At 48.5% G+C, this 23,221-nt stretch overlaps 1 protein-coding gene across 4 annotated transcripts in view; it reads right to left on the reverse strand.

Annotated features, from left to right (window-relative positions):
- Positions 1-332: 332 nt before the first annotated feature.
- TENT4A (terminal nucleotidyltransferase 4A) overlaps positions 333-23,221 on the reverse strand; it is a gene marked incomplete at its 5' end in the record, with an annotated part of 38,478 nt that continues 15,589 nt past the window's right edge. The window contains 12 exons of one of the 4 annotated variants that reach the window (XM_081054125.1): positions 333-2,565; positions 4,018-4,182; positions 5,380-5,535; positions 5,979-6,151; positions 6,841-6,941; positions 7,968-8,094; positions 9,984-10,197; positions 12,516-12,644; positions 13,713-13,820; positions 15,250-15,370; positions 16,357-16,403; positions 17,629-17,752. In XM_081054125.1, the coding sequence (XP_080910251.1) occupies positions 2,374-2,565; positions 4,018-4,182; positions 5,380-5,535; positions 5,979-6,151; positions 6,841-6,941; positions 7,968-8,094; positions 9,984-10,197; positions 12,516-12,644; positions 13,713-13,820; positions 15,250-15,370; positions 16,357-16,403; positions 17,629-17,752 (1,657 nt within the window). In that variant the 3' untranslated portion in view covers positions 333-2,373. Of the gene's footprint in view, positions 2,569-4,017; positions 4,183-5,379; positions 5,560-5,978; positions 6,152-6,840; positions 6,942-7,967; positions 8,095-9,983; positions 10,198-12,515; positions 12,645-13,712; positions 13,821-15,249; positions 15,371-16,356; positions 16,404-17,628; positions 17,753-23,221 lie in introns of all 4 variants that reach the window. The other 3 variants (XM_081054124.1, XM_081054123.1, XM_081054122.1) reach the window with 3 other exon arrangements.

The following is a 23,221-nucleotide window of genomic DNA, read 5'->3' on the forward strand; positions in this document are numbered from 1 at the left end:
GACACAAATGTTGACTTACGAGCGACGTAGAAGACACACGTTTCACTGGGAAGTCTAAGCGCAGAGTACCACAGTGTCAGCTTGTCAGAAGTCACACATACACAGTACCACCTAAACAGTTTGACTCAATCCCCATGAGCATAGAATGTGAGAGCAAAGACTGTTTCAATTCTGATTTTCTCTCACTCTGCCTAGAACCTCAACTGGGTTCTGAATTCATCGAACCAATGGATGAAATAATTTTTCACCTCCTTACTTAGAAAACTTGAGATTGTGAAAGTGTAGAAGGTAACCTTCCCTTGAGAGGAAAGCACACACGCAAACACAAACGATCTGGTTTCCAAAGTTTATTAAAAATCAAATAGAAAAACTTTACATAAAAATATGTCAATTTTAGCTTCCACATTTGTTGCCCACATACCTAAAATCGAAACATGATATCCTCTTGCTGACTCTGTAGCGCCCACAGAGGCAGCTAGGCCAATTCATGGGTTCACCACGACAGGGACGGAGCATGGCATCTGCTATGACTCGAGCTTTAGAATGGGCACCCACGGGACACTGGCCGGGTCCCACAGTGGCGTCCTTAGTGTAGGGTTACAGTCAATATTGCTAACGTGGAAAGATTAGTACAGCCTACCTATCAGTTTTTATAAATATTTATCAATAGGTTCACAATTTAAATATCTTTAAATATTTTTGATAACTTTCGATCATTAAGAACTGCAGACAAAATGTGCTACTCTCTTCTGGAATGCCTCCTAGAGAACCTGCTGTTGCAACTGGCTGCTCTCAATGATAATGTGGGCCAGTCCTGCTTCAAAGACATTTTAAAGCTTGTCCTTCTAGGTGTCCATCACTTCAGAGACAGCCCGAGAACCCAGTCTGCACATCACTCGTGTGTCATGGCAACAAGTTTCTCGTCTCAACATTCTCCACTAGCGGACTTCAAAGAGCAACCTAACTGTAGTGTTCAGCAGGGCCTGATCCCCCTTTCAAAGATGGGGCATCAGGTGACCTATGAGATGCCGCTAACTCCAGGACAACTGTGGTACTCCGAAAACTCAGGGTTCGGCAGGATAGACATATTCTTGTTCAAAAAAGGTAACAAAGACAGTGGTTGTCGTGGCAGAATACACTTGCATAGTATACCAGTATGCTTCTCATGGCGGGCGCCAGCCGCTCCGGGGGCCCCCGCCTCCATCCTGGGCTGTGTTCCCCCCAATGCACTGAGCAGCTGGAGGGCTTCCATGTATGTGCTCTTAACAGAACGGATACATACAGCTACAGATTCCTCAACGGAATCAACCTAACTCCTTTCTCCACATTCCTAAAACTGGGCACCATTGTCTGTAATGATATTCTCCAGACCCATCGTTACAGGCTATGTTACTAAAACTGAAGCATTTAGAAGCTCACATTTTTTAAAGATTTTATAATGTGACAATCTCTTCTCCCTTAGAAAGTTATACTTCTGGCACTTTAAATGCTGGATTTGTTGTCTAGTTTAAAAGAACGGAAAACCATATCATTAAAATTCTGTGGTCAGAGCGAGACAACAGACAGGCTGGACAGCAGAGCCAGCGGGCAGCTGGTCAGAGGGCTTGGGAGCCGAACTTGGAAAACCTCGGGGTGGGGAAGCACTGGGATCCTTCACCCCGACTGAGAGGTCTCCGGTCTGACCAAAAGGATAAACATAAAAATAAACCCAAGCCCCTCACCTGGTGTTTGCAACGGTGCTCATCTGACAACCAGCCCATATGATGAACCCAACTTAGAAAATGCAACTCGGGAAAGGACCTAAGCTTATTTAAAAAAAAAAAAATCCCTTCTCCCTTAAATATAACTTATGTGAAAATATGAAATTAAATAAAAAATATCTAAGTTATTGCACAAATCATAAATTTTCAATATTTACATAAAAAACAGTTCTGAAATTTGGAACAAAGTGTGAGGGCAGTAAAACAATGGCGACCTCCCATCCTACCCGCTGAGGAAGAACCGAGGACGAGCTTGATCTCGGTGGCTGACAAACGGAAAATGAAAACACCCGACCGCAAAGGAACAGATACGGCCACTGAGAAACAAATGCCAAGGCCGACTTCACTCCCTGCAGCTCCAGGCCCAGACCTGCTTCTGGAAAGATCCTGGCAAGGCAGAAAACAGCGTCCACGTTGACTAAGGCTTCACAGATGAGCACAAGGAGCTGTTCTTTACGATGGACGTGACCACCACACAAGGGACATGCAGAGTGATCAGCGGCGGGCGGCCGCAGGCCCGACTAGTGTGCTGGATGCAGGTCTCAGCTCCCGGCCGGGTGCCCGGCGGCTCTGTGCGAGGGTGGGTGGGGGCCGGAGGCGCCGCCAGCAGCTATTATCTGCTGAGACTGACAGGCAGGCTGTCCCGCGTGTGCGTGTGTTTTTTCCTCCTCCAGCCGGTGCGGTTATATTGGTGGTGCCCCCGGTTCCCCACGGGGGGCCGCACGCCTCCACTGCTCACAGAGCTGTAGCTGCCGCCTTGGCTGTGGCTGTGAGAGCCCTTCATGGACAGCTTCATGCCACTGTGCTGCTGAAGAGACAGAGAGGGACAGTGACTGGAGGGAGGCCCGGGGCCCCTGTCCCAGCACCCGCTAGCTCGGTCCGGGGCAGCGAGCAAATCGAAAGGCTCTATCTGAGAGAAAGCCAAACTCTTCGATCTCACAGAGAGAAGAGCCACTCTTCCCATTCAGTGATTCACTCAAGGTAAGAGCTGTGGACCTGTATCAAACCATACATTCACATCCAAATACACCTAGAATCCCACTTCTACATGGTTCCATTTGCCTGCAGAAACAAGAGGGTCCTCCTCGTATTCTTCCTCCCAACTGCCCCCTGGACTCTGGGAACACATGCATGAGACCCACAGGTCAGTGCCGTATCACAGGTGACACGGGCAGGCGCTCAGAGCGCCATGCGAAGCAGCGCCCCTGTCCTGGAAGGGTTCAGAACAAACCCAGCGGCAGGAGGTTGAGGAGGGAGCCAGAGAGCAGTCAAAGAAGGCCGCTCCTCCTCCTGCAAAGTTCCCCTTTCATCCTGAACATGTCTACCAGGCCAGCAGAACGCACCTGTCGTACAATGAAAACCCCCTTGTGACAGGAGGGATAAATCAAGAAGGAATGTTCTATTCCTTAACTCTTAATAAAAAAGTAATCAGAACGTAATGACACAGGTCCAAAGAGCCCAGAGTAAAGGGTCAAAAGTCTGCTGGTGAAATATGGTTACCGAGCAGCAGAGGAGCTCACGGGAGCGATGGAGACGGATACGCTGAGTGCTGCCCGCACCCCGCACCAGGGCCCAGGGGACCCCGGCCCTGGCCTCAGACACCACGGCTTCACCCCAGTCTCAGCTCTTTCAAACATCCGGCTCTTTACGAGCACAGGAACTGAACAAAGGCTGTTTTCCTACCCAACAGTTCCTAACGTGTGGGGTCTGGACTCAGTTTAGCCACCGGGAAGTGGAGAAACGCATGCACAGGGACCCCGGGACCCAGAAAGCAAATGACCTGTGGGCCGGCCCCGCCCGCCCCCCTGGCCCTCTGCTCGGCCCCTGGCAAAGGGCAGGGGAGGGAGTAACACTGTGGGAATGACAACACGACAACACTGCGTGGGGTCACGTCAGTATTTGTTCTCGATCCTGCAGTTTGCTTTTTGAAACCTAACTTTTTAGCACATACTTGTAAATTAATTTAATAGATAAATGGGAACACAACATAGTCTTCAAACTTGTTCTGTGCTAACAAATCCACAGAAGAATGAAGAGAAATGTTTGTGGAGAGGAACGATATTAAATTTTAAAATGATTTCTTAACACTTTTCAAGTTTTGTTTGTTACAAGAGAAAGCAAATGTGAAGCTGAATGATGAGAAAACAAACTCCCTTTACAAAAATCTCTGCGGCATTCTGTCTTTCGTGGAGGAAGCGTTAAGCACTGCCTGTCATGAAGCTGCTTTGGGGGCGCCAGGGCCAGAGCGCGGACGTACCTTATGATACAGGTGGGGGCTGGGGAGCGGGTGAGGCGACGCGGACGGGACGGCCGGGGAAGACATGTGGTGCACGGCCTTCAGTGCCGGAGCTCCTTCGACACCAGCTTGTCTGCAAGGGCCAGGGGCCACCCCCAGGGCCGGCGGAGGGATAGTGAGCCTGGTCTAGGGGTACAAGCAGAGACATCGTAAGGCAGCGATCCCGCAGGGCCCCCACTCCAGTTCTAGCACTGAGCCCCAAGAAGGCTGCCATTTGCCAACAGGCTCTTCAGTGTCACCTGGGTGAGACTATAACCCAGCAGGACAGTTGTGAATCGGAAGTGTTTATACTCGGAAACAGCAATCACAATGGGAAGTGTGCCCAGTAACCCGTCATCGAGTTTCAACATTCATGAAGACCAAACAACAACTCAGAACACTGCACTCGTCAGAGTAACAGCTGTGCCTCGGATCCCTGGGAAGCACCCCGTGCACAGCCCCCACCCCACACAGGTCGGCACCCCGAGGCCGCCCCGGGAGGTGCCGGGCCTGCAACGGACAGATGGTGCCAGGGGAAGGCCCCTGCCCGTGCCTCTGCAGTCGGGGCTGCTTCCATTTCTGCACCACGTTCCGCCACAGACGGTGCGGCACGAACGCCTCTCCTCAGATCTTCAAGAGCGGCTCTGCTCACATCCTGCAGTCAAAGACCTCTGGGGAGTGTCTATGTCACTTTATGCTCAAATTATAACCACGTTGTAGACACTGGCTTTGTTTTCAAGTAAATTAATATGACAGGTTTTAATACATAATTCAATTGATGTATAAATACAAATTCAGTATTTTTGATAGTCTTTTAGTTTTCTAATTTTGCCTAAATTGAAAAACGAAAATGGAAGACATATTCCAATAGAAAAGCCTTCTATACACTGCCTAATGAATACGGTGAAAAAGTCAGAGTTCACACCTGACTGTTTTAAGAGTGTGAACACTGAGATTCTAAGAGGAGACAGAATAAGTGTCCGTTTGTGCCAAGGGACAGCATGAGTCCCTCTCTCCGACATGACCCAGGACTGCGGGTGTCAATGTAATCTGCAGCAAGGCAGTCACCTCGGACCCTGTAAGAGCTGTGTCGGGGCCGACACCGATTCCCCTCACTTCAAACACTGTGCTTAGCGGGCCTCGATGACACGGTCTTCCGTAACGTGACAAGAACACATTCCATCCGATCCACAAAAGATGAGGATTTCCTACCATAAAGGTACCTTCCATCAATTTTTAAAGTTGTTTTGCTAAATCACAAGTGTCAGCCGCTCCTACAGCGAGCGCAGTCACAGCTCAGACACAGTTCCCGGGCTGCCAGGAAGGGCACCAGCAGCCACGCACCTGAGTGTTACTTGTCACGACCAACGTCCTCGTAGTGGACTGAGCTTTGCCACTAGGCATGGGCAAGGCAGCGGGCAGGCTGGCCAGCAGAGGGGTTGGTGCTTGCAGACTGAACTGGTAAACGCCGGGCGCCGTGCAGGGCGGTGTGTCGGAATCCTGTGAGCAGAAAGAGCAGGGGGGCTGCACCCAAGTCACCAGGGTGATGCCTGCAGCACACTCACCACCCCCGGCCGCGCCAATCCGTCCCTCCCCACGGTTCCCGACCAGCCGCCCAAACCTGCCCGCATTGCCCAACTGAAGAAGATTGCAAAGGACATGCATGAGGGACACCTCGACTTCCATGTGTTATCTCCAAGTAACTGTTCAAAAAACTATTCGAGGAAGACTGCCGTCATTCTACTGTCAGTGGCACTACTGCCCACGAAGGGCCACTTGGGCCACTGGGAAGGCTCCCCAACTGTCCCCGGGAGCTCACAGCACAGTGGGGACCACTTGGTGCAGACCTGGGGTGGCCTCGGACACTCAGAGGGTGACAGAAACTGGGAGATAGTCTCTCGACGCCCGGCCACAAACACAGACCACCTAACAGACACACTCACAATGTCACTGCCGGAAAGCGAAGACACGGAAGAGGCAGACGAGCCTGAGGACAGAAGCTGGGGGCTGGGCAGGGACAAGGTCAGGCGCTGGCTGTAGGGAGGCTCTGGGTCTCGAAGCGGGGGCTGCTCCTCGTCACGCGTGCTAATTCGCTCTTTTATCTTAATTCTATTGTCTGTGGAGAGAAAAATACACTGGGTTAGTCACTTCCTAGGAGGGCATATGTGTGGGGTCTAGGAGGGGGGACAGCCACTGGCCACAGGTGTGACTGAGCCGTAAAAATGTCGCTAATGAGACTGACAAACTGAACTTCTAATTTTTTAAATTATATCTGTTTCAGTTATTGGAAAACATTTGAATATATTTGGAACAAGTTGCATCGGTAAATAGTTTTCAACTGTTTACAGTTTTCAAATGTTTCAACATTTTATGAAATTTATGAAATACAGATGAAGTTATTTCTGGAAAATTTAGCATCCTAATTGTGATATGCTGTTAAGTATAAATGCACATTGGATTTCAAAGATATACAAAAGAAGGCTGCAAAATGTCTCGATGACTTTATATTGATTACATCAAGAAATGGGAATATTTTGAACACTAAGTTGAATAAATCATAATATGATTAAAATTAATTTCACCTGTTTCTTTTCACATTTTTAATGTAGTTACTATAATAGAAAACTTAAAATTCCATGTGTGGCACGCGTTATATTTCTACCGGACAGCACCGGCCTAAATCCTATCGTTTTAAATTAAACTCTTATTTAAGAAGGGAGGCAGTTTTCTTAGTGTGGCCGTGAAGGGACCGGGCTTCTCCCACACCGGGGGCAGGGGAGTGATCCGACTGAAGTACTGCCTCACCCAGGTCTGGCGCCGCGTGGGCCCTGCCGCCCCATTTCTCCTTGATCCACGTCCGGTAGTCAATCACTTCCTGAGTTACTTTGACGATTCTGCCTAAAGTACTACAAAAGGACAGCATGGAAAATCAACAGAGCATAAGGGAATCTGACGCGCATGCACCCTCCCCAGTAGCTACGTCATACAATGCATCGCTCTGCTAAGTGAAATACAGGAAAAAGCTAAAACGGCTTTACAAAATACATATGACTTCTGATGTTTGAGCTCAAATGCACTTCGAAATCACAGGACAGAAAAAGTGGTTTCACTCAGCAGAAGTCCTTGAACCTACATTGATCTACAGAAGACCCTGTAAATCTGCTACCAGAATAGGGAACCACCTTCCCCACCCACAGTGATCACGAAGGCCTGGCATCCCCACTTCCCAGGGCGCGGTGAGAAAGAAGACCCACCAGCTCCCACCACGGGCCCAAAGCGCCGTCTGAAGACTCTGTGTGGACAGAGGCCACTAAACCCACGGCCAGCTGTCACCACCAGTGCCAGGCCTCAGAATCCACTTACTTCATAAGCATCCCAAGAAACAGAGCCAACTACCACTTGTGACAATGACACTCTCCTTCTTTCCACTGCCTCCCTCTGCCCCCCAATCCCACCACCTCCACCACAACAGCATAATCTGGGGTCAAAAATAAGTATTTCTCACTACCAATAAAAGCGTACACTGGAGAATGAAGGACGACCGTGAGCAAGAATGAGAGAAGGGGTGAGACCAGCGGACTCAGACACACGTTCACACAGAGCGGACTGACCCGCCTGAAGAAAATCATCACCTTCCCAAGTCTGAAGAGCCAAAAATCACCTCCCCCCAAAAAAACACTGGAAAAAAACGTTAACTCCACAAATACAAAATTTTACTCTTGCCCTTGGATAAGCCAATACGGCCATCCTGAATTCCTGAAAGCTCTTCCCGTACCAATATTTTCAAGTTTTACTAAAACCTGATGGTACATCCATTAATAAACTTCATGGAAGCAAATGACGGAGGCAAGGGCTGCCAGTTCTGCAAAGGCTAATGAGGGTGCAACGCCCCCAGGGCTGGGAGCCCAGCAGAGGCGACATGTGGCTGTTACCTTTCCGAATCTCTGTTGGGGTAGGACCTCGCAAGTGGCGACACGGCGTGGCTGAGGACAATGTAGGCGTAGTCGAAGACCTGCTTCACCTGCATGGCCCCATAGGAGCTCCGGCCAACGTCATTTCCTGCAACAGAAAGGCAGCTGGGAGCCTCTGCCAAGCACGCAGGCCGGTGCCCAGGTGTGTCTGACCTTCTGGTGTCAGCTATTCTGCAGCAGGCCCTCACCACCCAAACATTTCCAGAGCCCGCCAGCAAAAGCCTACCAGGCACCTGCAAACACACCTTAGCTAATCGCCGTGGGTACCCCACAGCATTCATGGGCTGAGGCCCATCTCATCATCAGATCACGGTCTCTACCTCCATGAATAGACATGTCATTCATGGAGACTCAGTGACAGTTCATGAGTGTCACACGGGAGCCAAGCAGCCACCTGCATCAGACTGCTGTCTTGCTGACCGAGAGCCCACTGCAGTGGACAGTTAACCCGAGCTCATCACAGATGGGTCAGCACCAATGGGACCTGCACAGAGCAAATCCTCGAGGCCTGCACTCCGGGGGTGGAGAACATGACAGGTAGCAAATCACATGAAGCCACCACTGACTGAGGTCACCAAGTGATCCACAAAGAGCCTGTTTGGAATTTCAGTTTACACGAAACTTGTTCTTCACACGTCAGGTAATAAGTACTTTTTAGGCGATGTATTCTAAGTATTGGAATTTTATCATTTCCAGATTTAATAATACAACCCAGTGATAATGTGGGGTTTTGTTTGTCAAGTACACTTCAGCAAACACTGAAAACAAGGGAAACGTCTCCAATTTCACTGATGAACATAGACAAACAGCTGATGAAAACCTGTCGCACGTGCTATTGGGAAACCTACTACTAAAAAGGCACGGCACAAACCATGTCCTCTACGAACAATGACACAAAAATCAGTATGCTTTCTCTCAAAAAATTTGTAAGAAGTAAATTTCACATTCCAGAAACTATAAAACCAAACAAATTAAATTTGAGGATATGAAAAGATATATATTGGAGATGAACAATAAAAACTACCAAACCCAGATGCAAATGACAGACTGGGGAGGGGGAGAAGTACCACAAAGAAAGGCTTCCCTAACAGACACAGGCTCTTCCCAAATCTGTAAGGGAACACAAGACAAAGCACATGAACTCACATGAAAAGACATGCAAAGGGCAGTGTGCCTGGAGCTGCCACCTCCACCACCTTTTATGTCACCTGTCTGTCACTGACTTTCTTAGCAACAGCAAGACCAGTGTCTCACCTAACAGATGCTCCATAAAGGTGTCAAATTGATAAATAATGATGTGTTCAACCTCACTATCATTAAAGAAATGTAAATTAAATGAAAATTTATACTGCATGGTTTTATCAGATTGGCAATGACTTAAAAGAGTGTTACCAAAGGTTGGGGACATGAGCACCCTTAAATATGCTAAAATGAATCAACTGGAAAACAGAAGACCCGCCTTGGGTGGCAATCCTTATAATGGAACAGACCGTAGCGAAGGGGTCTCGAATATAGCGTGAAGTGAAAAACCAGGCTGCAGGTTTATTTGTATCATCTGGTGCCATTTAACTAATAGGGCTGCAATAAGAAATGTTAATAACCATGTGGCGGAAAATGGGAGAAATACACACCAAAATGGGAGTGGACTATGGCATACTTTGTTTTTCTGTTACACACTTATGGGAATTAAATGGCTTATGGTGAATATGTACTTTTATAATCAGAAAAAAATCCATTTTTCTTCATTCTCGCCTTCTAGTTTTCTGATTACAGAACGTAACAAACTGCGCCTTTATAGTAAGTAATGAGAAGCACACACAAAGGGTCCTAAAACGTCACTGTGAACGGCTGGACAGTAGGAATCCGCACGTCTAACGAGCCGCCCCCGCCCACAGGGCCTGAGGTCGCCCCCCACCCCCCCCCCCGTGGGCCAGGGGCGCCATGCATCGCTGGGAGGTGCAGAGCCAGGGGCCTTACCAGGCAGCAGGGGGTCCTCAATGCACAGCATTGATGGTCTGTACCCGCTGGTCATGGCTTTCATGATCTCTTCTTTGGCAATATAGGCACCTCCTTCTTTTATTCTAATACCAGTTTTCAAGTAATTAAAATTTCTTCCATAGAGTTCAAAAAATTCTACAAGAAGCATCCCAAGGTTTTCATCAGCTCTCCGGGCATCAATTCTTGGATGCAACTGTAAAAGCAACAAACCGACAGTTTGTACCAATTCTAGGCATTTCTAAAGAAGGCTGCACGCGGTGAGGCTTGCCGCCTAGTGGCCTCAAGGCACCGCCCTGAGTGGCGCGGTCAGAGCAGCCCAAGGAGGCACTAACAGCCTCGAGAGCCTTTCTCAATAAAGAGCGAAAGAAATGAAACCTTCCAATGTGCACTTTCTTACTACCGTTTATTTCTTTGAAATTGGTAATCTATACAGCAGCTTCCTACCAGCACAGGTATGTGATTAACCACAGTTCCCAAGTACTGCTAACAAGTGGGCACCCCCTGCGTGGTGTGGAGTCATGGGGACAGTGGGTGCATTTTCCAGATTCTAATCTTAACTCCATTTTTCCACAACACGACCGACAGAGGGCAGTGTGAGACTGAACAGTGTCAGAAACCCACAATGTGACAGGGTTCATTTTAACTGCGTATAGCTAATTAGTACGTTATCATAATATTTGGAGCAAACTACATCCTGCTTGTCAGACAGACTAGCGAGAGCCTCCGTTCAGCGCCACAATTTCTTTTTAGCAGCTAATGGGGCTTCTTCTGAACCCAGGCCACTGTCTCCTGACACCCTCCTTACTCACTGATGTAGGAGACTCACAGATCTGAGCAATACAGACCTGCGCTGCCCGTTAGAAAGGCCAGGAGCCACATGTGACTCTCTATACTTCAATACAGTAAGACGCATTAATGAAAAGTTCCATTTGTCACTCCTGCTGCCACACTGTAAGTGCTCCGCAAACACCTGTGGCCCGTGGCTATCTCGCTGGACCATGCAGACAGAACACTGCCAGCTGCACAGTCGCACTGCACAGCACTGAGCTGGAAAGCGACGGTCATGTCCACACAAGTCCTGACACAAGTGCAACTTACAACAGAGCTCCACGAGGAAAGCCTCCGAGGGCTTTTCGGGCTCAGAACTTAGGCATGTTGCAAAGGCACAAACGCAACATTTTTATTTTGGCCTTATTCCCTTCCTTAGCCCCTGCCTTCTAGTCAAAATCAAGCACCTGAGAGCTACGCAGGACCAGGCCAGGCCTTCTTACCTCAACGAGCCATGAAACGAACTCACATGCTACACCAGTCCGAGCTCTGAGGCAGGAGGCAAGGCACTCGGGGGTGGGGGAGGACAAAGATGACCCCCCCCCATGCTAGCGAAGCCTTTGGTGGGGTCACAGGGACCTGCAAGGATCCCATGGGGCAATTCGACAGGAGGCACTTCACCCAGTGCAATAACAGTAAGCACAGTCATTGTTACAAGGCCGTTGGAATAGTTCAAATCAGGAATACATGAGGAGGTAAGCCTAGAAAAGAAGGTTGTGTCTAGCTGAAGAGCATGTCCAAAAACTAGAAGAGAATGGCCATCAGGGCAGCATCATGGAGGAGAGTGGAAGACAAGGCAACGAGATGAAAACTGGAAGGAAACGCATGGAACTCCACCTTCACTGTTCTTAAAGCATCTCTCGGCCCACACAGGCCAAGGCAGGGAAAGGAAGCAAAGGCCCTGCAACCAGCCGGTGCGCTGTCAGCTTCTTCTGATACCGAGACGACCACACGGTTCACTCTGGACGTCAAACCCTCACCAGGCACAATCACAAACACACAATTAGTAACGAACAGGGAGGACGCACTGTGCAGCTAAAATACATAGGCCAGACTGTGTGAAGAGCAGAATCCTCCGTTCAAGAAAATACAAATGAGATGTTTCAATTAACTTAGAGACCATCTTATGTTTAAAAAGTATGAATCTAGTTTATCAGTACTTCATAGCACTTAATACAGGTAGGTTTTCTACTGACCGAATTTTTCATGGTACTCAACAAAAGAAGGGCAACATACAACTCAAGATATAATATGAAGTTTCATCTATCTGAAAAGAAAAGCTCTTTTCAATATTTTTTACCATACATGGTACCAAACTGTTTTACTGAAACAGATTTTTCAATATAAATCACAGTCAAGCACCAAGAAAAATCGCTTTTTATTGTCTATCAAAGTCTGAAAGTTTTGTAAACCTAAAGGCATTTCCTTGAGTTGAGATCAACAGACTGACTGTCAGAAGCACGTAAGGCCTCCCCTTCCTCCAACAGTTAAATCAGCTGCAACATAAACTATAAAGGACCAATAGGAAAGAAGTATTCATCAAAATAGGATTTTACTATGAATATGAGAAGTCAATGTCTACCAAAGCAAAACAGTGGTAAAGGAAGGGCAAGGCCAGCTGGGTCCATGAAGCAACTGGTCAGAACAAGGAAGAGTCTACCAGTCTCAAGAAAGCACACTCACCTGTAGAAAGCTAATGGCCATTAAAATTAGGCTGTACGAGCTAATTCCACCAGTAAAAACTTCATTCAGGTCCCTCTGCAGGAGGAACTGTTTCAATACTAAAATCAAGTAAGGCAGCAATGAATATTTCTGTAAATTCCAAAAGAGAAACATTTTTGGTTAGTTCACACACCTTCTGAGACTTCTCACAGCAAATTTCACATTGTAGAGGAAGCTTCCTCCATCCTCCTGGCCCTTGGATAGCTCTAGACCAACTGCCCTCAATGCAGAGGGGTCTGAGAGTGTCAAGGGGGGCTCCTTGACACCACTGGGGAGCCCCTGCCCAGGTTACAACTGAGCAGGGTGAGGTGGGGAGCCCTGCATCTAGGGCAGAGAAGCTGAGGGTGAATGAGTATGTTCCTTCAAATCCTTTCCACGGCTGGCTGTGTGCCGGGTGCAGGGGGAGCGGCAGTGAGTGACAGAAGGTCCTGGAAATAATGCATGAATTTCTGAAACTCAGAGGAAGCGAGTGGTGGGGGGCCAACAGCAGGATGAGCAGCCAGTCCCCCAGGGGAGAGCAGGGTGAAAGCACAGGGAAATGCAGAGGCCAGAGAAGGGGTGGGGACAGCAGAAACTTGTTTCATGTCTGCGGGGGGAGCACTGAGCCTGTAGACAAGAGATGACACAGAGGAAAGGGAGATGGAAGGAGGCAGGACCCGACCACAGGTGCTCGGGGCTTCTATCAAGGATCCCACCACTTCCACTGGAACAGGAGGGCAAGACCACCTGTTTCACTGGTCAGAGACCAAAATCGGTCCTCTCAGTAAATAGTCTGCTCTGCCATCCTAAGGCAGGAGACCAAGAGAGTACATGTGGAGCATGTCACGACGGATTCGCCTTCCGGGGCCCTGGACTAGCTGGTAAGTCACACGGAGCTGCAGGGATGATCGCTTTGTGATAACTAGAAAGAACATTTGACAAAGCTCTCTAAAATAATGTTCAACTTTATGAAACATTCAGCCAAGGAAAGTAAATCTGAAAAACAGCTAAGTCATTTCAAACCGTCTCTAGAATGAATGCTGTAGGGTAATTCAACTCTACAGTCTCTACTCTTGAAGACACCCATCAGTCTCAAGGGGTAACACCTATCGGAGAAACGACACCGGCACAGACAGCAGCGGGAGCCGTCTTGCCGTGCTAACGTGCAGGAGGCCGCACCTTCATGTAATTCTTGATGAACTCCGCTGCTCGGACCCCCGTCTCCATGTTGAAGCTGATATCAACTTTAACCTCCGTCTCCTGATCTGTGAGCTTTATTATTGGTACCTGCAAAGATTTAATTTGAAAAATTGTGCTTCAATACGTAACATTCTCCATGGCAGGCATCAAAATGCTTCCAAAGTTGTACACAGGAGCTTTTTAAAAATTACTCACAAAAGGGGCTTAGAGATCATGAACCTGAGATTTGATAGATGAGAAGAAAAAGGGCTTTGCCCGTGTTCACCTCCTTAGTCCCTGGAACCCAAGACTACCCCTGCACCCACCCCGCACCCCGGGGCCGCCAACACCTCTGTGCAGCCCCGCTGGCCTGACTCAGCACCCCCAGCCACTAGCTGCCGCTGCCAGGGAGCCTGAGGGAGGGAGACGGGAGGGCAGGCCCAGACTCCGCAGCCCGCTGCGTCCCTGTTCCACCAGTGCTTGGGCGGGGGGAGCCACTCAGGGTCCCCAAATGGTGTTTGCTGGACTTTCTGAACACAAGCAGAGTAACTTCAAAGCCATTTTCAAATTAGAGTTTATGCTGATATTGTTTCTCCAAACAATTCTACTTTTGGCTTCATTCTTTAAGGCAAGCTGAAAAAAAAAAAAAAAAAATTCCCTAAAACTCAGAGAGTACAAGGGCTGTTTTGGAAATACTCTCATCAACGGAAATTATCACCAATGGCACCCAAAACTCGCCTCATAAAAGCTGCCCAAGCCACCATTCAGGTCACCCCCCCCAGAACTGTATTCTTCTAGAAGGCAATGTTTTGTTTACTTCAGCTGCTAAGGAATAAAAAGATTGTCCCCTTCACAACAATCGGGGTCTAATTAAAGGGTTAAAACACCGAGTAGAAGTCAATGCAGGAAAACGCATAGCGCACAACCCGATCTACACCGCTCACCTGGACCCACTGCCCAGGACACGTGTGAGAGGCCTCTGGCAGCGCAGGGGGGCCAGAAACTGGTCTCACCCAACAGGCAAGTAACTTCCACTTCCTGCGCTGTTTCTAACCCTCACAGGAATGCTTCCAAATCAGTCTCACCTTCCAGCTTTTCCCCATAAGAGGTTTTTTCATAAATGTGTATTTTTTGAACAATGAAGGGACAGGTAGGTTTTTCTTTCGGAAGTGTAACTTGGCGAATGGTCATCTTTTTCTACGTAATAAAAGCCTTGGTTTTCCTCACTCAGTTACATTCTCCAGCAAGGACAGTGCCTGCACGTGTCTCGCTTCCGATACCAACACCCTTGCCTTACACACCTAACACAAGGAGACACAGTCATGCACTCCAGGGCCGAGAACAACTGCAGGTTCTCAAACCTGCAGTTCCGACTATCACTAAACACGTCCTCAGCTGTAACCTCGCTATAAAACAACTCGGAACGGAAGCGTGTTTCCACCAGACACAGAGAAGTCTTCGCAAACACACGCACCCCACGCCTGCTGCCCACACAGGTCTGAGGGCAGCCTGCAGCCGTGGGAAGTCCCTCACTCACCGTAGCTTTGTCCAGGACCTTGATGGAGCCCGGCTCCGCCACGTTGTGCTTCCGCAGGGCCTGCTCCAGTAGCTGGAGAGGAGGGCGCTCCCATTTTCCAAAGACCACTAGGTCAATGTCACTGGACAAAAGAAAAGCAACTGTGAACCACTGCTCTCCTCGCTGTACATACGGTAACCCGGGCATCTGGGTGGCCCCGTGGCACGGCACATCCGCCTAGCTCCTTCAGGGCCGACATCACCCTGTGTGAAGCAGACGCCCCTCAGGGAGAGCAGATGCAGCTGACAAGGATTCGCGACAAATGGAAAGCAAAACAGCTACGGCCACTCTAGCATCACTAGCACTTAAGGGACTGACTGAAGGCCTGACTCTCTGAAGTTTCCGGGCCCTTCCTTCTGTGCCGTCTGCACTGGACCAACCCCTCTTACTGACCCAGGACTCCTGGACATGAAACTGTTCAGTTCCCTACTGGCCTCGCCTAGACCTGCTCAAAACCGAGGACTTTTCAGAGCCCAGTTCAAACCCTCCAACAACTTTCAAACCTCCAAATCCCGAGGTTATAGCCTCTTTAATCTCCAAATGCTAACAGTGGGTTAACAGAAAATAAAGTTTTAATGAAACGATGCACATAAAATCGATTTGGATACTAAGAGTCCTTGATGAGTAAACACTGGAGAGCTTTAGAATGCAAACTTGTTTGGCATTTTTCTATCAAATAAAAATCCTAACAAAATAGTGTTTAAATTTTGCTTGAATCTTCATTAAAACATAAGATCAATTTTTCAAACACATATCTAAAAATATCACAGAGTATGTTTTATTGCATTTTCTTCCCCTGGCTCTTTCCCTCATCTTCATGTTTCTAGTATCCAGCACTTCTGTACTCCACTGACTCAAGTGCAAGAGGAAAAACACAAAGCAATCAATTATAATAGTAAATTACATTTTACTTCCTGCGACTTCCCCTGTGTTCCAGTCTTCCCTTTAGCTTATACTCCTGGCCTCAGATTTGAATACAAGGAACCTACTTTTAGCCCTTAACACAGACACAGACACCGCCCAGCCCACCCCCTGCTACATACACATAACACTAACCCCGGCACTCACCTAGTTGGAAGGTAGAGACCAGTACTAAAGCTGCCAAATATTTGGACCTAAAAGAAAGAATGACTGTCTTAGAATAGGTGACCAGTCAAGCGGTCATCCCTCCATCATACTCACTGAAAGAAAGGCCTACTTTCTTTCACTCCCACTCCTAGATAAAATTAAAACTGCTCTGCAGTTGTGGGGATACCAAAAACAATCCAACAAAATCTTTAAGTTAAAGACCTGCCCCAAGATCAAGAAGTACAAATTGCCAGTTACAAGAAGTCACGGGGATGTAAAGTACAACACAGGGAACACAGTCAATAACGTGGGAATAACGACGTATGGCGCCAGGTGGGCACTAGACTGATTGGGGATCACTCTAAGTTATAGAAATGCCTGATCACTACGCTGGAACTAATATAATGTCATGTCAACCGTAATTTTAAAAAATGTTTAATTTATATGTATATAGAAGATCTGCTTTCAGAAGGAATTTTTAAAAACTCAATATTAAGAGATGAAACCATTACTGGCCTCGCCCACACCTGCTCAAAACCAAGGACTTTTCAGGGCCCAGTTCAAACCCCCCACAACCTTCAAACCCACAGCTGAGGCGCAGAGCTGGGGTTGTCTCGGCACTGAGGTTAAAACCAAGGATGTGTAGGTGACTCCACGAAAGGCGGGGACTCAGCTTGCTGCCTGGCCCCCGGGGAGCAGCTCATCTCCACCACTGGGAGGTCACCAGTCACGGCATCGGTCACAGGTAGGGGAGGCTGACCGGTCAGGCCAGGAGCCTGCGGGTGGGCTGTCAGAACTTGGTCAGAGGACACGGCTGTGCTGCCTGTGCCAAGCACTGGAAATGCCCGTGGTCCTCACCTCAAAGGGACATTAGTTCAGTCCCTGTAAAAGTGGTGTGTAAGGAAACATTTTCAAGTTTCACAAAAAAATAAACCTATGCTACAATGAGTGGTAGAGGAAAGCGTCAAGTTTCTAGGCTTAAGGTGAATCTAAAACAATACAAATCATCACAGCATTCCCAAAGCACCTTCCCTCAGGCAGTGTCCTCACACCTGGGTGCCTCAGGGCCACCTGGAGGGCAGTGTCAAACACACAGGCCGGGCCCGCCGCCAGGGGGCGTCTGCTTCAGCAGGTGCCCGGGGCCAGGACTACACCTGGAGAGCCCCTGCCTTGGCCAGTGAGGGGACACAGGTGTGCACGGACCCGACAGGCAGCGAGTCGAGCGCTCACATTCTTTCGCATGTGACACAGAAGGACAGACACGATACCCACATCAGCCGCTGGCCAGAGGTCTTTCACCACCGTCTCGATCCGTTTCACTACCTCTCTTCTCATGGCCGCTTCTTCAGGACAAGGGGACATGAAGTTGTAAAAATCAATTATTTCCTCGTGAAGTCTAGAGGACAAAAGAGAAAACATACTAGAGTTACAATTAAACTTAACCATACTTTCCCTCTGCCATTGGATCAGCGTGACACCACCATATATTTCTGGCCACTGGCAATCCAGTTTCTCTCTTCCTCTGACAGTACGTAATGAAATGAAAACTCTGGCGGACCAATTACAAGTGTTGTTTAGCACCACAAATTGACACAGGTGAATTCTGTCAATACCACATACCAAAACTTTCAACTGGCATTTTAAGACTTATCCAAAAGAATCATTTCTGTGGCTTCACATTCAGAAACAGAATTCCCCCATGGAAGACGGAAGGCAGTCCTAGTTGGTGTGGTACAATAAACAGTCACCCCGGCACGCCACCACAGCTCCAAGGTGCTCTGTGCCCCGTGGACACCTCTGGCTCCCACACTAAAGAGCGTGCACATGTCTGGGACAGGGACACGTGACACAAGAAGACACATGTCCTCAGAAGCCTGATGGTCAAGTCTCAGCAGTCAGGCTGCCCACCCACCTGCTGTGCAGGCCCCCCAACCTCATTTCACACAAACGCCCGCCCTAGAGGTGGAAAAGCCCTATTTAATTCAAGACCCGAGTGTTCTCTCCTAAAGGAGACAAGATGGGCAACAACCTATTGCATGCAGGCAGAACATAGAGGGGCCTCTCTTCCTCTCCTAAGAGAGGTTTTCAGGAGAGGAGTGAGTTCCGAAAGCTGCCTTACATCTCTGCCTCAAAAGTCACTGTGTCACTGTCAGTGAAAAAGCCGGGCCCATGGTGGTGGCAACAGCTTGTGGAGTTAAGTTGCAGGGCCAAGGACGTGCTCCAAAGACTCCTACAGGAAGGAAAGATGGTCATCCTTGGTTACTTTCAGGGAGTAAAGGGAGGGGTGAGGGTGGGAGCCAAATAATCCAATCCTAGGAATGATAACAAATCAATTTGTCTGCTTCCATTCCAAGTTTGTTTAGAAAAGCAAACAAAGACAAAATAAAATTAGCTTAATAAAAATACAACAATAATGTTAGCTCAATAGCTAGCAAAATAGTCCACAGCAATAACAGCAGGCAATACTTCTCAGCAGGGCCTATTAGTGTCAAGTTACAAAGGTAAGGGGTATCATATTATCTTACATGTTATCTTACAGGGGCTCATTGAAGGCCCATTTCAACTTCTCACCTGAAGTTCTATCTCCCCAGAATTCATATGGAGGGACCATTCCTGACAGTGGCAGCGGGTCTGATGGCTAGAGGCCCCTGAGAGCACACACTGGGGTATAAAGGAAAAACGGCCCAACACCCATCCACGCCATCTCTGCAGTATCGACTAGTTAGGCCATCACTGGAACCTCATGTGTGTCTACCATATTTAATTAACAAAAAAAAAAAAAAAAAAAAAAAAAAAAGCATGCTGCCAATTCAGTCAGCCAGGACCCAGTTCTCAGCAAATCCAAAGTAGTACGTCACACAACACTACAATCAGTATGTTTTCCAAACTATCACACATCAAGCTATTAAGGGTAAGGCTTCTATTATTTCAATGGGCCCTGAGCACCAACTACACACGAAGCATCTAATCGCATCCATCCCAGCAGCTCAGCAGGCATGTTAAAGCCTGAGGTATCACCTCAAGTCTCCTACCACCTGGCAATGTTGTTACAGGACTAGGTTCCTCTGGTTAGCAGGTTAAGGCCCCCCAGCGACGAACCACAGGCGACCCCCTCCCTGTCAGCAGGACGTCACTGTGGAGAGCTGTCCAGGAGGGTCTGCTGGAGCAGCTGTCACCTTGGGTGAGCGGCTCCGGCACCGGGTAAGGACACAGGCCCTCCTGCCCCTCACAGTTCTGTTCAGGTGCAACAGGAGTATAAAAATTTAGAAACAAAATGATCAACAGGCCTAGAATGATCAACCAACTGGCCCAACATCACTGAAGAAGGCAACCAACGCCGTGTGCTGAAACCTACCACATCCCAGATGGGACACACGGAATCACCTCGTTAACCGGATATTCCAATTTGCCAACATGTCACGCAGGTCTGCACTTGTGGAGTAGAACGTACCATCAGTGTTCTCGTAAGCTGGTGCCTCTGAAATCACGACAGAAGACAGTCCTCCTAGCTTCCCAGGACCCTGCCCTCCTCACTCTGACACACCAGGAAGGGACGAGCGTGAAAGGAGACAGCGTGGCCAGTCTGCAGACACTACCCGATGCCTGGGCTGGGACGGGGTCAGTTTCCTCACGTCTCCCGACTGGCTCATGACATAAGAGGGGTCGCCAGCATCCCCCCGCTGGTATTTTAGGAGGGGCCAGCAGCGGCCTTGAAGGCACAGCGTGACTCCGGGAACCACTCTATGAGACCGGGGCGCACTGGAGTGCGATGGCACCTCCGGCGCAGACACAGGGAAGGTCTCAAAAGTCAGCACGGCTGCCTCCTCCTGCTGGGGCTCTCCATGGAACCCTTAAAGCAGAGAGGTAGCACCAAGGGCTGGGTGAGGGTTGGGGGGTCAGGCAGAGAGGGGAAGCCACTGTCCTGCCCGAGAGGAACAACGCAATCAGAGCAACTCAACCAAAGCGTCAGGACGGGCGAGGGGGCGCCCACGCCCGGCACTCACTCTTCCCCAACCCACTATGTTCTTCAGGCCGTGGCCATGTGGGGCTGGGCTGGTGACCCACTGCCCCTCAGGAGGAAAGGGGCCCGCCTGCTCACTGCCTCATCTCCACATCAGTGTTTGCTCACAGCAGGCATCCATCAGTATGTGTGGAACGAATCCAATCAGGTTCTGATGCGCATTTTGCTTATGACCTTGTCATCTGAAATCTACATTCCCTACAAAACGACATCAAAAATTAACATTCCAAGAAATAACATTTTACCCCTGTAGTGGCTAACTTGATTTGTTAGCTGAACCCATTGAAGTGGCCAGCTATCCTTTTAGAAGTGGAAACAGTGCTAAATAAAAGTTTGGATTACTTATTCAATGCTAACATTACAAGCAGTTTTAAGAAACTGCATATTCTGGTCACAACAATATCCTTTCACAATTGGATACTATCAGCCACATGTCCAGCCACCAGCATCAGATACAACACAGATCGTTTTACTCATCTATTACGTCTGATACCGAATATACCCACACACTCAGTTCTCCAAACAGTTTCACAGAATGTCTTCATGAAAAGTTTTGATCATTTCTCCTCAAAAACAAAAATGAGGAAGTTTACTTTTCTCACATATCAAAACTTCAAAGGAATTCCACAGCTGACAAGATGTCTACAAAAAACGCTCTAAGTCTCCTCATCCACAGACAAGTTAGCCATTGTCATCAGAGCTCAGTGTCAGCCCACTAGCATGCAGTCTCCAAACCTTCCAAGGACATTTCTAGGCTGTGACCATCACAGAAAAGTCTTTAAAATGAAACCAGCAGGAAACTGCGACTGCCTCACAGGAGGCCGTGGGGCGCTGTCCCAACCCTGCCTCGGGGTCCGAGGCCAACAGGCCACATGGACCCTCCTGTCCAGCAGCTTCAGGCGGAAGCTACCGGGAGGCTTCCTCGGCAGGTTTCTTACGGGGGGCGTTCCCACAGCCCTTTGCCTTCCCCTTCCTGAGTCCTGAGCTCTGATCCACGGCTGTGGCTCTGAGAAGGACGTCCAGACCCTGATGGGATTGGATCACCATTATCCATTATGTATGTTCTTCGCAGCCAAGCCTAACCTTGACAGAGTAGCCTAAAAACATCAAAGTTAGGTCTCCACCTTGTTCTACACTTGAAAATATGTTACAGATTCAGGGTTAAAAATTTTACCTGAAAACAATCAAATCGAACCTGAAGGACTTTCCAGACTCCAATTCCAAAACAACAATCATAATACAAAGACAGACAGCTCCAAATAATTACAAAGAAATTCTATCAAACAGCATGCTGAGTGTAAACAAACTGCAAAGCAAATGACAACTGCGCATGACAGAAATAAACATGAAGACTGACACTGCAGAGTCGGCCTCTCACCAGGTATCGGGGAACGTGGTGTCCGCTCGGGAGGAGTTGGCAACTCGTCAAAGGCTGAAAACGGCATGCCTCTCAGAACCCCGTAATTCTGGAAACCTGTGCTACGAATACGGAAACATACCCAGGAACCCAGGCGTGCTCACTGCAGGCCTGCTGGTCATGTTCCCACAAGATGACACGCTGTCTCCGCATTCAGAAGGAGAAAGATGTGAGACTGCTTAGGGAAGATCTCAGGACAGACTGTCAATGTAAAGACAAAAGAAGACGTGGTCCCACTTACGCGGGAAGCTTCAGCCGCATATGGACATGAGTACACGAAAGGACTAAACCGCTGTGCAGAAGCCACACGTCCAAACCAGCAGGAAGCCACGATCACAACAGGCTTCCCAGCCCCGACCCTGGGATTAGCTGGGCGAGGGAGCCCCTGCTGTCCACTCCACATACTGGGACCTGCTTGAATTTGTTTTACAAGAATGTACTCATCATACAGATTTTAAATGAAAAGGAAAAAAGATAAGTATATTTTCTAGGCGAAGAACAAGACTGAACACAGAAGTCCACCCCTGAAAATGTTCATTACACCGCTGCTTATATGTAACATTTGGTAACAGCAAAATGTTACATACGACACAAAACAGTCCATTGTAGTTCCGATGATGGGATTACTTGTGTTTTTCATATTCTTTTTGCTGTGTGCATTTTTAATCTTAACAATGAATCTAGATTCCCTAATTAAAGAGAAAGCAAACAGAAGACGCCATCAGTCAGGCCTCTAACCAATGCCACGAGCCATCCCAGCCCACAGAAGGCAGCAAGGGCCCGCCCACCACCACGACGAGGGACGCACACAGGCCCGTGCTGCCACAGGGAAGGGACAGATGTGGCCCGAGTGAACCCAGCCGGGCGCCACGAAGAGGACTTCTGCGATGAGTGCAGCTAGAGACCCTGAAATGTGGCCAGTGCAACTGAAGACCTTCATGTTTCATCTCCTTAATTTAAATCTAAACAGTCACACGTGGCGAGTGGTCACCCTCTGCGACAGTGCAGTTCTGGCTGCTTCTTCCTTAACTAAACCCAAGACAGCTGAGCAACACAGAACTCACCAGAAGGTTGACGCACATATGAGTCATGTTTCTACAACACGGTTCTGGAGGTTTTCCAGAACTCAAGGAATGGGCTCCATCTCCTCTCCCAGACCATCACTCCTTCCTTTCATCCTTGGAGACACAAAAGCCCAGGAAGTAAGAAGTGGCCGCCCCAGGGCACCAGGCCCGACTTGAGCCCTCCCACCCCACACCATCCAGGGGAAGACCAAGTCAACCGATGAAAAACGCTTTCTAGTAGGTGCACAGACTCTTGTGTCCAAACTTTCTTAAAAATAAATAAAGGGCTAAAGGTGGACAAATAGGCCCAATGTCAAAACTAAGCATTACAGTTCTTGGTAAAATTTAAATACATACTTACTG

This window comes from Rhinolophus hipposideros (assembly GCF_964194185.1).
Source record: "Rhinolophus hipposideros genome assembly, chromosome: 7".
Taxonomy (NCBI): domain Eukaryota; kingdom Metazoa; phylum Chordata; class Mammalia; order Chiroptera; family Rhinolophidae; genus Rhinolophus; species Rhinolophus hipposideros.